The sequence below is a fragment of the Ornithorhynchus anatinus genome, chromosome 13, assembly GCF_004115215.2.
Source record: "Ornithorhynchus anatinus isolate Pmale09 chromosome 13, mOrnAna1.pri.v4, whole genome shotgun sequence".
Taxonomy (NCBI): Eukaryota; Metazoa; Chordata; class Mammalia; order Monotremata; family Ornithorhynchidae; genus Ornithorhynchus; species Ornithorhynchus anatinus.
In genome coordinates, this window is record NC_041740.1 from 39,308,601 (window position 1) to 39,324,017 (window position 15,417).

Sequence of the window (15,417 nt, forward strand, 5' to 3'; positions counted from 1 at the left end):
GCGGCCTCCCCCTTCTCCCCCTACAGAAATGGCGACTTGAAGTCCCTTGGGCGGCCGCGGAGGTCCGAGTTCACGGCGGCCCCTCCGGTGGGCAGCCCCACGTCTCGTGGGCGCTTCCTCGGGCTTCCTGGGCGGACCGAAGGGCGGGGCCCGGACTACATTTCCCGTCGGCCCCCCCCCGCCCCTCCGCTTTCACTTCCGGGTCGCCGACCCCCGCCGGCCGCGAGGACCCACCAGGCTCCGCGGGGGTCTCGCGCTGGCTCTCTCGCTCGCGCCTGCGCGGGCCGGCTCTTAGCCCGTCGCTAAGCAACCAGAGGTTCGTCGGCGGGAGGGGCCCCCCTCCCTCGCTCAGTCGCCCCCGACCGGAAGTGGGACCCCTGAGGCGGGCGGGATCCCCTCTTTCCCCGACCATCCTTCGCTTTTCTGTTATCCATTTGTCCGTTCCAAGCGCTTAGTCCAGTGCTCTGCACCTAGTAAGCGCTCAATAAATACTATTGAGTGAATGAATGAATCCCCCCCCCCTTGTGGCCTGCCCATCCCTGGAATGGGCGAGTGGGGTGAGGAGAAAGGTCAGAGGTCACGGGGAAGGCCCCCCCACCACCACCACATGGCTCCCCCTTGACCTCCAAGGGACCAGGAAATAAACAGAACGATGAGGCGGGGATTTGTGAAGCGCTTCCTCTGTGCCAAGCACTGTTCGAAGCGCTGGGGTAGATGCGAGGTAATTAGGTCGTCCCCAAAGGGCTCCCAGTCCCCATCCCCATTTGACAGATGAGGTCACTGAGGCCCAGTGGAGAAGCAGCGTGGCTCAGTGGAAAGAGCACGGGCTTTGGAGTCAGGGCTCATGAGTTCGAATCCCAGCTCTGCCACTTGTCGGCTGTGTGACTGTGGGCGAGTCACTTCACTTCTCCGTGCCTCAGTTCCCTCATCTGTAAAATGGGGATTAAGACTGTGAGCCCCACGTGGGACAACCTGACTCCCCTATGTCTACCCCAGTGCTCAGAACAGTGCTCGGCACATAGTAAGCGCTTAACAAATACCAACATTATTATTATTATTATTATTAAGTGACCTGCCCAAAGTCAGGCCACTGACAGGCGCAGGGATTCGAACCCACGACCTCTGCCTCCCAAGCCCAGCGCGGCTCGGCGGAAAGGGCCCCGGACTGGGGAGGCAGAGGCCGTGGGTTCGAATGCCGCCTCCGCCACAGCCGGGGGACTGTGGGCAGGTCACTCCACTTCTCTGGGTCTCAGTTCCCTCCTCTGTCAAATGGGGATGAAGACTGGGAGCCTCACGTGGGACCATCTGATCACCCTGTATCCAACCCAGCGCTTGGAACAGTGCTTTGCACATAGTAAGCGCTTAACAGATGCCATCGTCATTAAAGTGGGGATGAAGACCGGGAGCCTCACGTGGGACAACCTGATTCTATTTATTGCCATTGTTCTCGTCTGTCCTCTCCCCCGATTAGACTGTAAGTCCGTCAATGGGCAGGGACTGTCTCTGTTACCGATTTGTCTATTCCAAGCTCTTAGTACAGTGCTCTGCACATAGTAAGTGCTCAATAAATACTCTTGAATGAATGAATGATGACCCTGCATCTCCTCCAGCGCTTAGAACAGTGCTGTGCACATAGTAAGCGCTTAACAAATACCAACATTATTATTGTTAAGCCACACTGCTTCTCTGGCCCCAAGGATGTCAGAGGGATGGGGGGGCCTTTGGGACCAGCCTAGATTCTCCCCTCCGACCTGCTTTCCTTCCACCTGTCTCCTAACCTCTCCATCTCCATCGCTCCCCAGGGACGAGGGCGCCCCGGGGATCCCCACCATGCCGCACATCGACAACGACGTGAAACTCGACTTCAAGGATGTGTTGTTGAGACCCAAGCGCAGCACCCTGAAGTCTCGCAGCGAGGTGAGGCCGAGGTCGGCGGGTTGGGGGGGGCGAAGGGTGACTGGCGCCACGGTCCAGGCGGGGCCCACGGCCTGCGATCTTCTCCCCCCCCCCCCACAGGTGAACCTCATGCGGTCCTTCGTCTTCCGGAACTCAAAGCAGAGCTACTCGGGGATTCCCGTCATCGCCGCCAACATGGACACCGTCGGCACTTTTGAGATGGCCAAGGAGCTGTGTAAGGTAAGGCCCGCGTGGGATGACCGTTCGGTCGTTCCTTACGTGCCGACGCTCCCTGTTAATTGCTCCTGTGAAAACAGGGGCAAGTGGAGGGGGCCCTCAACAAAGTCGAGGTTTCCCGGAGGAAATAACGTAAAAGGCGCGAATGCGTAATAGAGAGGGCCAAAACGATATCAGCATATTAACCGACGGTGATAAAAGTCACCCTGAGTATAGATAAATGGTTAGATAGGAAAGCAGATAGGTACCTGTCATTAGACTTTGTTTTTTATCGCGTGTTCATATGTAAATATTGACTTTCGATGTATCTTTCACATCTCTTTAGCTAGCAAAGCGAAGGCAGGTTGACCTGTTCGCAGAGAGAGAAGGGAGGTAGACTTTTCCTTTCTGTTTTTATAGTACATCGGATGTCCCCAAGAGGGGGGAAACAGGGTGTGAAAGAAGGTTTGCCCAGGCTGCAAATCAATCAGTCGATGGTAGAGTTAAGTCGACCATTGAGAATAAGGAGATCTCGCGTATTTTTTCCACTCTTTTGCTTGTTCATTTCTATCTCTTCCCATAGTTTCTCTCCAGCCCTCCTTTAACCTGATTTCTCTTCACCGCAAAGCCAGGACTCCTAGATTAACGTTAATAATGATGATTTTTCTCAGGCCCCTACTCTCCGCCAGGCACCGTGCTCTGCATTTGGGCAAGATTTCCCTCGCACTTTGCCCAAGCGCCTAGTACAGTGCCCGGCCCTCAGGAAATTCCGTCGCTCCACCTAGTTTTCAGGGCTGTGCATTCATACATTGTCTCTCGTTTTTGAAGATGACGCCGAGCTGGTGTTGAGCCCGGGATATGTGAGTGTAGCGGTGAAGATAGATGCCTAGCCCGCTGCCTTTTCCACCTTGGGTACAGCTCGCAGTGCTCTTTTCGCCGCTTTGCGTTCCGTGACAACCTTTGGGTTGTTTGCAGTTTGTCCCCTTTGCCCTCTTGCCCGTCTTTGCGTGGTTCCAAGATCCGCTCCCCCTCCTCCCCACCCGCTTTCCCTTTCACCGTTTCCGCCTGCCGAGGCCCAGCCGAACCGTCAACCCTTGGATCTAACGCTTCGGCCCGCCCCGGGAGGCCGGCGTGCTCACGACGAGACGGAAAGCTCCTGGGAGGGCGGGAATCCCGTCTACTCTCTAGTGCAACCCAGCCCGCTCACGCTGCTCCTTTAACACCGCCTCACTCACCGTCGTCTGTCTCGCCCACGTCCTGCCTCTGGCTTGAAACGCCCTCCCTTCTTCGTATCTGACAGATGATCACCCTCCCCACCTTCCAAGCCTTATTAAAATCACATCTCCTCTAAGAGGCCCTCATTTTCCCCTTACTCCCTCTCCCTTCTTTTTGGTCCTTACCTTGCTCTCTTCCCTTTATCCACTTCACCCTCGGCCCCACCGCAACTGTGTACCTGTCCAAAACTTATTTTAATGTCCCTTCTACGCAGTCAGGTCCTTGTGGGCAGGGAATGTGGCTGGCAACTTTGTTATACTGTCCCCTCCCAAGCGCTCAGGACGGTGCTCCGTTTAGAGTAAGCGCTCAATAAATGCGGTCCATTGATGACTGTAATAATAATATTTAAGTGCTTACTACGCATAAAGCACTAAGCCCTAGGGTAGGTACGAGCTAATCAGTTTGGACAATCCCTACCCCACATGGGAGTCTTAATCCCCCTTTTACGGATTAGGTAACTGAGGTACAGAGAAGTGAAGTGACTTACCAAGGCCACCCAGCAGCCAAGCGGCAGAGCTGGAATTAGAATCCAGGGTCTTTGGGACTCTTTTGCTTTTAGCTCCGCAAAAGCAGCCCAACCTCCCCAACCCCTGCCTGCGTCAACAGCTGCATCGGGCGGGCGGCTAAGTCAGTGTGGCCCAAAGCCAAGCACCCTGACTCTTTCAGGGGTGGGCCCCTTCCCTCTGCCCCCCCGACAGGAGAGAATCAAGTGGGCGCCTGGGAAGGGCCAGGAATCAAAGGAGACCGTCCCTGAGCCCAAACACCCCCTAGCAACATCCCAAAGAAACGACGTAGTCTTCCCTTCACCGAGAGCAGGGGGAGATTGGACGGCGGGCAGAAGGGATATTCCGCAAGCAAGTTCCTATGCAGCGGGTGATTGTAGGGGGGCGCGGGCGGAAAGGGGGTAGGGCGGGACCGTCAGCTAGATCTATCAGCATCACGCTAATAATGAGAATAATTAGGGTATTAAGCGCTTCCTCTGAGCCGGGGTAATCAGATTGGACACGTGCCCTGCTTCAGCCGGTGCTCACGACCTACGCGGGAGGATCTTATCTCCATTATCCAGATGAGGAGACCGAGGCCCAGGGAAGCGAAGCGCCTCCCGTGGCGGGGGGGGGGGGGGGGGGGTCAAGCAGCAGGCCAGAGGCCGAGAGCCAGGGCTAGAACCCAGTGCTCCCGACTCCCAGTCTCCCCACTACTTCTCCAACCGCCATCGTAGCGTTCAGGACATTGATGTCTGTCCACTCACTTCCCCCCCGTCCCCCTCTCGTTCCCTCTCCAACAAACGGGGGGCAAGGTGAGGGCCCGGGCAGAGGGAAGGGCATGGGGAGGCCCCCTTTGACAGCCCCGTCTCTGTCCCCCCCCAGTTCTCCCTCTTCACCACTATCCACAAGCACTACAACCTGCAGCAGTGGAAGGAGTTCGCCTCCCAGAACCCCGACTGCCTGGAGGTAAAGCTGACCTCCCCGTCCCCCCAGCTCCCCGCCGGCCGGTCCCCTCCCGGGCGGGCCGGCTGACCCCCCCCCCCCCCCCCCCCCCCCCCCCCCCCCCCCCCCCCCCCTGTCTTGGCCGTAGCACCTGGCGGCCAGCTCGGGCATGGGCTCCTCCGACTTGGAGCAGCTGGTGCAGATCCTGGAGGCCCTGCCGGAGGTCAGGTACATCTGCCTGGACGTCGCCAACGGCTACTCCGAGGACTTCGTCGAATTCGTGAAGGTCGTGCGGAAGCGCTTCCCCCAGCACACCATCATGGTACGTCACGGCTCACCCCGGCCCGCCTGCACCGCCTCCGGGCGCCCCGCGGTTTCCCCGCTCCTCTCCCTTGAGGCTCCGGCCCCACCGTCCCGATAACTCGTGGCCCCCGAGATCGGGGGGGGTGGGGGGCAAGAGGGGATCCCCACCCTGGGCGACCTCGTTGGGAGAGTCACTCCACGGGGCTTGTCTGTGAAAGGGAGATAAAAGCTCCCTCGCCAGGACGCTGGGTCCCCTGTCCCCACGCTCAGGGGAGGGTCCCGGCCGACCCACCGCCCCGAGGGACGCCGGTCCGGCCTCTCCCCGGGCGGCGACGAAGGGGCGGCCTCCCTTCATTCCCCGCAGGCCGGGAACGTGGTGACGGGAGAAATGGTGGAGGAGCTGATTCTCTCCGGGGCCGATATCATCAAGGTGGGGATCGGGCCAGGTAAGTCGGGCCGCTGGGCCGGAAGGGAAGGCCGAGAAGGGGGCGGGCACCTCCCGGGCACCAGACGCCGCCCCCCCCGATCCCCTCCTCACAGGCTCCGTGTGCACCACGCGGCAGAAGACGGGGGTGGGGTACCCGCAGCTCAGCGCCGTGATGGAGTGTGCCGACGCCGCCCACGGCCTCAACGGCCACATCATCTCCGTAAGTCCCCAGGGCGAGAGGGGACGGTTGGGGACAGGGGCCCGCCACCCTCGGGAGCCGGGACGGGGGGGGGGGGGGCTCAGAAAGCTCGGCGGGGAAGCGAGCGGGGTGCGCCAGGCCCCCCCGACACCCCACCTCTCACCGTGTCTGCTCCCCCCCCCCCCCGCCAGGACGGAGGCTGCAGCTGTCCCGGGGATGTGGCCAAAGCCTTTGGTGAGTAGGATCGGGGCCGCAAGCGGGCCCGTTGCAGTCGGGGAGGTAAATCAGGGCCGACGACAGGTTCTAGTCAGGCCTGAAGGGAGCCGAGCAGGGGACACGCGGAGGCGAGAGTCCGGCCGGTCAGCCCACACGTCCCCCGCTGAACTGCGCCAGAGCTCTTCCAGAATCCTCCGGGGTGAGGAGGAATGGGATCGGGCCTAGGGAGAGACGGCTCCCGGGGCAGAGAAGTCGGCTGTTCCCACCCGAGCCGCCGCAGGCTGAGGCTGTGGATGGCCCTGAGCGTCAGGAAGTAACAGAAAGGCGGGGCTAGGGCTGGGGTCAGGCCACAGCCATTTCTGTTTTTGAACCCCAGACCCCACAGAGGGGTATCTCTAACAGTCGCCGCAGCTGGGAACCGGTTTGGGGTTGGGGGCCCGACGGCCCGACGGCTGAACGTCAAGGGGAAGGGGCAAGGCCAGGGAGCGCAGCCCTGGGAATCCCCTCCCTCGGCGCAGCAAAGAGGGGTTTTCCCCCGAGCCCCGCGGGGCTGGATTGTCGGGGCGCGGGCCGCTCCCAGCTACGGGGTGGAGGTCCAGCGCGGCCCGACGGGGGGGGCTTGGACCCCAAAACTCCAGGGACGGTCGCCTGCTTTGAGCCGGGCCGGAAGCCGCCCGGTAAGGGTGACCGCCCCCCGACCGGGCCTCGCCTTCCACACCCACCCCTTGGGTAGCTCCGGCCAGGGCACCCCCAAATTCCCCCAGGGAGGGAGACCTCCGTCCCCGGGGAACCCAGGTGAGCCGGCCCCACACGGGCTGCCCCCGGTGACCAAAACCAAGCCCGATACTCCTTCTCCCTCTCCCGCCTCCGCTTGGAGTCCCACCCCCGGGATTCGTCCCCGGTCTCTCCCAGAGTCCAGAGAGCAGGCAAAGCCAGACAGGCAGCGGCTCCGGGGGCGGCTGGAGTCGCACTAAATCTGACCACCTTCTTCCCCTGGCTGTAGGTCAGGCTTCCCAAACTTGGGGGGCTGCCCTGCCACACCCCGACAACTGGGGGGAGAGGGAGAGGGAAACGCTGAAGAAACAGAGGGTCGAAGAAACAAGCGGCTAGGAGGGGGCAGTGGCAACTGAGGGGCCGAGGGTTGCCGCCTCCTTGCCCCCCTCCCCTCTGGCAGAAGCCTAAGGGCGGGATGGAGGTGGGGACCCGCGGACTCGGCGCCCCCCAACCCCTCCTTGCTTCAGGGGCCGGAGCGGACTTTGTGATGCTGGGGGGCATGCTGGCCGGCCACACGGAATCGGGCGGCGACCTCATCAAGCGGGACGGCAAGCAGTACAAGCTGTTCTACGGCATGAGCTCGGACCTGGCCATGAAGAAGTACGCCGGGGGCGTGGCCGACTACAGGTAGGAGAGCCCCCCGCCCTCGCCCGGGGAGGCCGCGGGGGGGGGCCGGGCGGAATGGGCCGAGGGGGAGGTGACGGGCGTCCCGCCGTCGTCCCCAGGGCCTCGGAAGGCAAGACGGTGGAAGTGCCCTTCAAGGGCCCGGTGGAGCGGACGGTGCGCGACCTGCTGGGCGGGATCCGCTCCACCTGCACCTACGTGGGGGCCGCCAAGCTGAAGGAGCTGAGCCGGCGGACCACCTTCATCCGCGTCACACAGCAGCTCAACCCCGTCTTCGGCGCCGAAGGCCGGACCTGACCTCCCGCCCGTCCGCCGACGTCCCCCCGAGCCCCCCGCCCGCCTCTGCCCTCTCCGTTCCCCCCGGCTGGAGATGGGTGAAGAAACAGGGGAGGGCAGGCGGAGCCTCCACTCCAGCCTCCGCTCCTCCTTCCTCGTGGCTCCTCTCCCCACCAACCCCCTCCCCGCCCCTAGCACCTTCCTCCCACGCCCTCGCCCGCCCAGGAGGCAGTTTGGCCAATATAGACTTTAATCCATCTCGGTTAAAAGCGGCACCTTCCTTCCTCTCTCCGTCCCTCCCGTCCCACCGCCGAGGAGGAGAAGAGGTGGGCCCGGTGGGCAGTCTCGGGTCTGGGCGTCAGAGCGGCCTCCGCCGGGGGCGGTCGGCGGGGCCCCGGGGAGAGGTGGGAGCGGACGCCCCGCGGCGCTCGGCTGGGCAGAAGTATTCACAGAAGGTGGGGATCAGCGTGTCAAACTTGGTCTTCTGATAGTTCTCCAGAGACTTCTAGAGAGAGGGCGACCCGGGAGAACAGGTCACCCACTACGGGCCGGGGGGCGGCCCGAGGAGGCCGGGGGACGTTAGGGCCGGGCCCCCGCCACTCACCTTGGCGGCCCGCTGGCCACTCCCTTCGTCTTCGGAGTCCAGCACCAGGTCACCGAGGGTGTCCGGAGAGGGCACTGTGGAAGGCGGCCACGGACTCGGATCGGCCGGGCCGGGAGAGGGGTGGTTTACCCGCCACCCCCACCCCCCCGCCCCGCGGGGCCTGGGTCCCTCTCCCTCGGCGAGGGCGCGGCTCCCGCCCGTCCCCCCCGGGTCCCGTCGGTACTCACCGGGCTCCGGCACCCTGGTCTCGGAGAGCGTCGGCCACGGAGGCTCCGGGGCACAGTGCAAGAGGTTCCTGGGGCGAGGGGGTGGGGCAAAGCAAAGGAGAGGGTGAGGGGGAGCTGCCGGCATCGCGGGGGGGGGGGGGGGGGGGCCCAGAGAGAGAAGCCCGGCCCGGCGCCACTCACTCCTTGTGTTCGCAGAGGGGCTCCTCCGCCCGCTTCGCCCGCTCCGGCGGGGGCGCCGGCCTGCGGCCCCCGTCCCCGGGGGCCTCGTCGGGGTCTCGGGCGCCGGCCGGCCCCGCCCCGGGCCGCGGGGGCTGGGTTCTGTCCTTCCGCGGGGCCGGAAGGCAGAGGCTCCTGAACGGGGACAGCATGGCCGTGGGCCGCTCCTTCTGGCTCGTCTTGGCGAGGGCTCGCTGGTGCTGACCGTGGGCCCGGCGCCGACCCAGGGGGGCCAGGTTGAAGTCCCGGCCCGTCTGGGCCTCGGGCCGCCTCCTCCCGGCCGGGGCCTTGGGCCTGTGGGCGCGTGGGGGGCTGGCCGAGCGGCGGGGGGGCTGGCCGGATGATCCCGGGCGGGGCGCGGGAGGGGGATCCCGCTCCGGAGGCCCCGGCTCGGCCGCCGGCCCCGCGGCGGGCAACTCTGAAAGAGAGGAAGGGGCCCGGACCCCCGGGGGCGACGGATGATTGGCCGGCCGGTCGGCCTCCCAAAGGGGCCGTCCCCCTTCCGACCGGACCCCGTCATAAGGAATAATCACGGCTATTCGATAAGCGCTCCCTGGGTGCCGAGCGCCGGGGGGGGGAGACGGGAAAACCGGGGCGGGCACGGTCCCCGTCCCCCGGGGGGCTCACGGTCTCCATCCCCATTTGACGGTTGAGGGAGCCGAGGCCCGGAGAAGCGAAGCGACCCCTCCGAGGTCACCCGGCAGGCGAAGCGGCGGAGGCAAGGATCGGAACCCCTGACCGTCTCAGCGGCGACCCGTGCCCCGGCCCCCGGGTACCTGAAGGCGGCCAGCCCAGGTCCGTGCAGTACCGGCCCAGGGCCGGGGGGAAGGAGTCGGCGGCTCCGGGCTCGAGCTTCTTCAGCACCTTCTGCAGCTGGGGGAGGGAGAGGAGAGTAGAGCCCACGCGCGGCCCCTCTGCCCCGATGCTCCTCCTCCCCCGTGCCACACGCACCTGGTCCGGCTGCAGAGCGGGCAGTGCCGTCTCCAGCCGGCACAGGTATTCGAACAGCAGCTTCTCCAAGGCGACCAGGAAGGTCTCTCCATATTCCTGCTCCAGGTCCTGGGGGGGAGCGGAGTGGGAAGCGGGGCGGGTCCGAGGGGCCGGGAGGGGGCCCGACCCGCCTCCCCGCCAGCCCGGCCCCTCACCTGCAGCCGGGGCCCCCGGCCCGCCGGCGCCTTGGCCAGCTGGCACACCAGCTCACAGAAGGAGTCTTGGGCCTCGCGGATTTTCACCAGGTCCCGTTCCGTCTGCCGGGGCGATCAGAATAATCACGGGGTCTGGTCAGCGCTTACTCCGTGCAGAGCGCTCTTCTAAGCGCCGGGGCGGACACAAGCAAATCGGGGTGGACACGGTCCCCGCCCCACGTGGGGCTCCCGGCCTCGATCCCCACCGAGGGTACCGAGGCCCGGAGAAGCGCGGGGACCCGCCCCGGGTCACGCGGCAGAGAGTGGCGGGGGCGGGATTAGGACCCGCGACCTTCTGGCGGCCAGGCCCGGGCTCCCTCCACCCACGAGGCCGTGCCGCTTTTCCGGCTCGCTCCGCCCGGCCCCGTCTCCGCCCCCATCCTTGGGGTAGACTCACCGCGTTGGGGTGGCGCTCCGCGGGGCTGGTTTTGGGGAAGTGGTGGTTCAGGGCATCCAAGACCCGGGGCCAGGGCTGCCCTCCGAGGATCAGCTCCACCACCATCTGCGGGAGGGGCGGGGGGGGGGGGGGGGGCGCGTCTCTAGCCTGTAAGGGCCGACCGGGGGGGGGGGGGGGGGGGGGTGGCCGGGCCCGGGGGCGAGGCGGGCGACCACCCCCCGGGGCCTCCGAGCCACCTTCGCCGCCAGCCCCGAAGACCGTTTCGGGCAGCTGACGTGTCTGCTAATTTCTGTCCTAGCGGACTCTCCCCGGCGCTTAGTAATACTAATCATTACATTCGTTAGGCGCTTACTACGTGTTAATGTTAATGTTGGTATTTGTTAAGCGCTTACTATGTGCCGAGCACTGTTCTAAGCGCTGGGGTAGACATAGGGGGATTAGGTTGTCCCACGTGGGGCTCACAGTCTTAATCCCCATTTGACAGATGAGGGAACTGAGGCCCAGAGAAGTGAAGTGACTTGCCCACAGTCACACAGCCGACAAGTGGCAGAGCTGGGATTCGAACTCATGAGCCCTGGCTCCAAAGCCCATGCTCTTTCCACTGAGCCACGCTGCTTCTCCACGTGCCACGCGCTCTACTGAGCGCCGGGGGTGCAGACGAGCAAATGGGGTTGGACCCGGTCCCTGTCCTATGTGGGGCTCACGGTCTCCATCCCCACTTTACAGAAGAGGGAAGTGAGGCCCAGAGACGTAATAACGATGCTATTTGTTAAGCGCTTACTACGTACCGGGCACCGTTCTAAGCGCCGGAGGGGATACGAGCAGTCCCTGTCCCCCGTTGGCCTCACAGTCTCAATCCCCATTTCCCAGATGAGGTCACTGAGGTCCAGAGAAGCGAAGTGACTCGCTCAAGGTCACCCAGCCGGCACGTGGTGGGGGCCCGAATTAGAACCCATGACCTTCTGACGCTATCCACAAGGCCGGGCTGCTTCTACACCCCTACCGTGCTCTGCACATAGGAAGTGTTCAATAAATAGCACGGTTGTACTTTCCAAGCGCTGAGTACAGTGCTCTGCACACGGTAAGCGCCCAGTAGACTGTGAGCCCGTTGTTGGGCAGGGATTGTCTCTGTTGCCAAATCGTCCCTTCCAAGTGCTTAGTCCAGTGCTCTGCACATAGTAAGCGCTCAATAAATACGACAATGAATGAATACAGCTGAAGGAATGAATGCCTCTAGCCCGGCGCTCAGCGCAGTGCTCGGCCCCGAATAAGCGCTTAGCAAATAGCACCGCACAGAAGCAGCGTGGCTCGGAGGCAAGCCCCCGGGCTTGGGTTCAAATCCGGTCCCCGCCGCTGTTAAGGGCGTGACTCTGGGCGAGTCGCTTCACGTCTCTGGGCCTCAGTTCCCTCATCTGTCAAAGGGGGATGAAGCCTGGGAGCCCCACGGGGGACAAACTGAGGACCTCGTATCTACCCCAGCGCTCAGAACAGTGCTTGGCACAGAGGAGGCGTTGAACAAATCCCATCATTACTATTCTCTGGGCCTCAGTTCCCACACCTGTAAAACGGGGGTGGAGACCGCGAGCCCCACGTGGGACGGGGACTGCGTCCAACCCCATTGGCTTGGATAATAATTTGGGTATTTGATAAGCGCTTCCTATGGGCCAAGCACTGTGATAGACACCAGGTGATGAGGCTCCACCCCCCCCCTCTGACAGATGGGGCCGCTGAGGCCCAGTGAGGTGACTGGCCCAAAGTCACGCAGCTGACCGGCGGCGTTTGCAGGATTCGAACCCACGACCCCGGAGTCCCCGAGCCACGCCGTTTCTCCGGACGTCTTGGATCCGCCCCCGGCGCTCAGCGGCAGCTAGGAAGGGCTCAACCGGAACGCTCATCACCATCACTCTTCTCTGCTGAGCTCGCACCCTCCCGGGCGCTCAGCACAGTGCCGGGCACACAGTAGGCGCCGAAGCCCTGCCATGATGATGACGGTGACCGTTAGTAAGAGGTGCGGGCCGTACCTTGGCCCGCAGGCCGAGGCAGAGGCGCGCGTGGTGGCGGTAGCGGACGAGGCCGGGGGCGGCGGCGTCCAGTACGCTCAGCAGCTGCAGGACGCGCGGGTAGTGGGGGGAGCGGCGCAGGCGCACCACGTGCCAGGCGGCGGCGGCGGCCAGGCGCAGGGGGGCGGGGCCCGCGGCCGTGGGGCGCGGCCCACTTCCGCTTCCGGCCCCGCCCCCGCCGCCCTCCCGGCGCTCCGTGCCGGCCTTCCTCCGCCGCCCCGCCGCCCTCCCCTCCGCCCGACGGCGGCTGCGGGCTCTCGGCCGGGGCCCGGTCCGCTCCGGCCCGCTGCGGCCGGGCCCGAAGCCAGCGCTCCCGCTCCGAGGCGGCGACGCGGGCAACTCCCCGCTTCAAACTGGGCTGCGTTGGGTGAGCCGACGTCACTTCCGCCTCTGGTCCCGCCCCCTCCCCCGCGGGGGAGGGAGGGGGGAGAAAGGGCGGGAGCGGCCAGCCAATGGGCGGGCGGGGAAGGGCGCCGCGCGCTGGGCTTCGGCAGCCTCGCCCCATCTACGCTCGCGCGCCCCTGACGACGGCTCGCGCGCCCCTGACGACGGCTCGCGCGTCCCTAGCGACGGCTCCCGCGTCCCTAGCGACGGCTCCCGCGTCCCTAGCGACCCCCCCGCGCGTCCCTAACGACGGCTGGCGCGCGGGACCAACGGCCCCATCGATGCTAACTTGAGCGCTTATTACATCCTCAGCACTGTTCTAAGCGCTGGGCTGGACACCAGCAAATGGGGCTGGACCCAATCCCCGCCCCACGTGGCGCTCCCAGCCTCCCTCCCCCTTTGACAGAGGAGGCGACTGGGGCCCAGAGAAGTGAAGTGACTGGGCCAAGGTCACCCAGCAGACGAGTGGTGGGGCAGGATTAGAACCCAGGTCCTCCTGACTCCCAGGCCCCGAGCCTTGGCCACCTTGCCACCCAACCAGTCCCCCGCTCAGCACAACGTTTAGGGATGGGGACGGTGGAGCCTCCTCGACTCCGTCCCCGTCGGACCTGTTCAGCGCCCCGCTCGGTGCCAAGCACTGTGCTAAGCAGTGGGGCTCAGTGGAAAGAGCCCGGGCTTGGGAGTCAGAGGTCATGGGTTCAAATCCCAGCTCCGCCACTTGTCACCTGCGTGACTTTGGGCGAGTCACCTCACTTCTCTGGGCCTCGGTCCCTCCCCTGTAAAATGGGGATGAATGATAATGATAATGGTATTTGTTAAGCGCTCACTATGTGCTGAGCACTGTTCTAAGCGCTGGGGTATTCATTTATTCAATCGAATTTACTGAGCACTTACTGAGCACTGTACTAAGCACTTGGAAAGTACATTCAGGCAACAGATGGGAATAATCCCTATAATGTTTATATTTCTTAAGCGCTTACTATGTGCCAAGCACTGTTCTAAGCATTGGGGTAGATACAGGGTCATCAGGTTGTCCCACGTGGGGCTCACAGTCTTCATCCCCATTTGACAGATGAGGTCAAGGAGGCACAGAGCAGTTAAATGGCTTGCCCAAGGTCACACAGCAGACAAGCGGCGGAGCCGGGATTAGAACCCACATCCTCTGACTCCCCAGCCCCGGGCTCTTTCCACCCAGTCCCGCTGTGACCCCATATGGGACGCGGACTCTGGACGACCTGATTGGCTCATACCTACCCCAGCGCTTAGTACAGTGCTCGGAACTGAGTAAGCGCTTAACAGATACAATTTACTAAAATAGGAGGGAATACAGGGATTTAATCCCCACTTTACCGGTTAGGAAACTGAGGCACAAAAAAGTGATTTGCCCAGGGTGACGCAGGAGACCAGCGGAGGAGCCGGGATTAGAACCCAGGTCCTCTAACTCCCAGCCTCACCCCTTAATGACCCCTTATCAATGACTTTGTATAAAACGACTTGACCCTTTCGTTAGCCCCCTCTGCCCTCCCCCCCGATCCCTTCCTGTAGTAATCTCCCCTGCAGGGCGAGGTGTTGACTTCTTTAATCAGCGTGACCTAGTGGAAAGATCAAGCCCTGGCAGTCAGGAGGACCTGGGTTCTAATCCCGGCTCCGCCGCTTGTCTGCTGCGTGACTTGGGCAAGTCGCTTCACTCAGAGGAGCAGCGGGGCTCAGTGGAAAGAGCCCGGGCCGGGGAGTCAGAGGTCATGGGTTCTAATCCCGGCTCCGCTGCTGGCCAGCTGTGTGACTTTGGGCCAGTCACTTCACTTCTCCGGGCCTCAATTCCCTCATCTGTCAAATGGGGATGAAAACTGTGAGCCCCACGTGGGACAACCTGATCACCTTGTATCCCCTCAGCGCTTAGAACAGTGCTTGGCACATAATAAGCGCTTAACAAATACCACCGTTATTATTATTATTTATTCTCTGGGCCTCAGTTGCCTCATCTGTCAAATGGGGATGAAGACTGTGAGCCCCACGTGGGACAGGGACTGTGACCAAGCTGATTAGCCTGTATCTAGAGAAGCAGCGTGGCTCAGTGGAAAGAGCCCGGGCTGGGGAGCCAGAGGTCACGGGTTCGAGTCCCGGCTCTGCTACCTGTCAGCTGGGTGACTGTGGGCAAGTCACTTGACTTCTCTGGGCCTCAGTTCCCTCATCTGTCAAATGGGGATGAAGACTGGGAGCCTCACGTGGGACACCCTGATGACCCTGTACAGTACTCTGGAGAACAGCGGTCCGCACGTAGTGAGCGCTTAATACCAACATTATCTACCCCCCGGCTCTGTATAGCGCCTAGCACATAGTGGGCACTTAACAGATACTGTTAACGAAGGCCGGCAACTTGCGGGGAAACCGCCTCGTGCTCCTCCCCCCTCCCCAGTTCGGGATTCGAGGGGGCTGCCCGACCCACCCCCGGGACCCAGCAGCTGGGAAACCATTTCGTGCCCCTCCTTCAGTTCCCTGCCGTCCTGAGGCAGCCCCGATCCCTCCGACTGAATTCCGCAGGTCCGTGCTGGGACTTGTTCCAGGAAGGGGTGTGGAGTCCAGACGGCTGACGTCCCTCCTCCCTGCCTAACCTCTAATCCCCCTGGATTAGAACCCAGGCCCTCCGATTCCCCGGCCCACATTCTTGCCGAGTAGGCCGCGTTGCTTCCAAGGAGGAGTGGTCGACTGGCT

General features: G+C 63.4%; 2 protein-coding genes across 3 annotated transcripts; one reads left to right on the plus strand and one right to left on the minus strand.

Moving 5' to 3' along the window:
* Positions 1-186: 186 nt before the first annotated feature.
* Positions 187-7,891, plus strand: GMPR2 (guanosine monophosphate reductase 2). 2 transcript variants are annotated; one of them, XM_029077615.1, is made up of 10 exons: positions 187-316; positions 1,803-1,917; positions 2,017-2,136; positions 4,755-4,838; positions 4,963-5,136; positions 5,482-5,563; positions 5,658-5,764; positions 5,935-5,977; positions 7,201-7,360; positions 7,459-7,891. In XM_029077615.1, exons 2-10 carry the CDS (start codon positions 1,831-1,833, stop codon positions 7,652-7,654), a joined length of 1,053 nt encoding a protein of 350 aa, XP_028933448.1. In that variant the 5' UTR covers positions 187-316; positions 1,803-1,830; the 3' UTR covers positions 7,655-7,891. The 2 variants fall into 2 exon arrangements, with proteins under 2 accessions (XP_028933448.1, XP_028933449.1); XM_029077616.1 differs by lacking the exons at positions 187-316; positions 1,803-1,917 and adding an exon at positions 2,941-3,024 and having other exon boundaries at positions 2,047-2,136.
* TINF2 (TERF1 interacting nuclear factor 2) lies at positions 7,866-12,462 on the minus strand (the record flags this gene model as incomplete). The annotated part of the gene is made up of 9 exons (XM_029077394.1): positions 7,866-8,138; positions 8,238-8,311; positions 8,465-8,532; positions 8,645-9,098; positions 9,457-9,553; positions 9,632-9,739; positions 9,826-9,927; positions 10,262-10,366; positions 12,283-12,462. Coding segments are annotated over 9 exons (1,335 nt in total), but the record flags the coding sequence as incomplete, so codon positions are not given.
* Between the last annotated feature and the right edge of the window lie 2,955 nt (positions 12,463-15,417).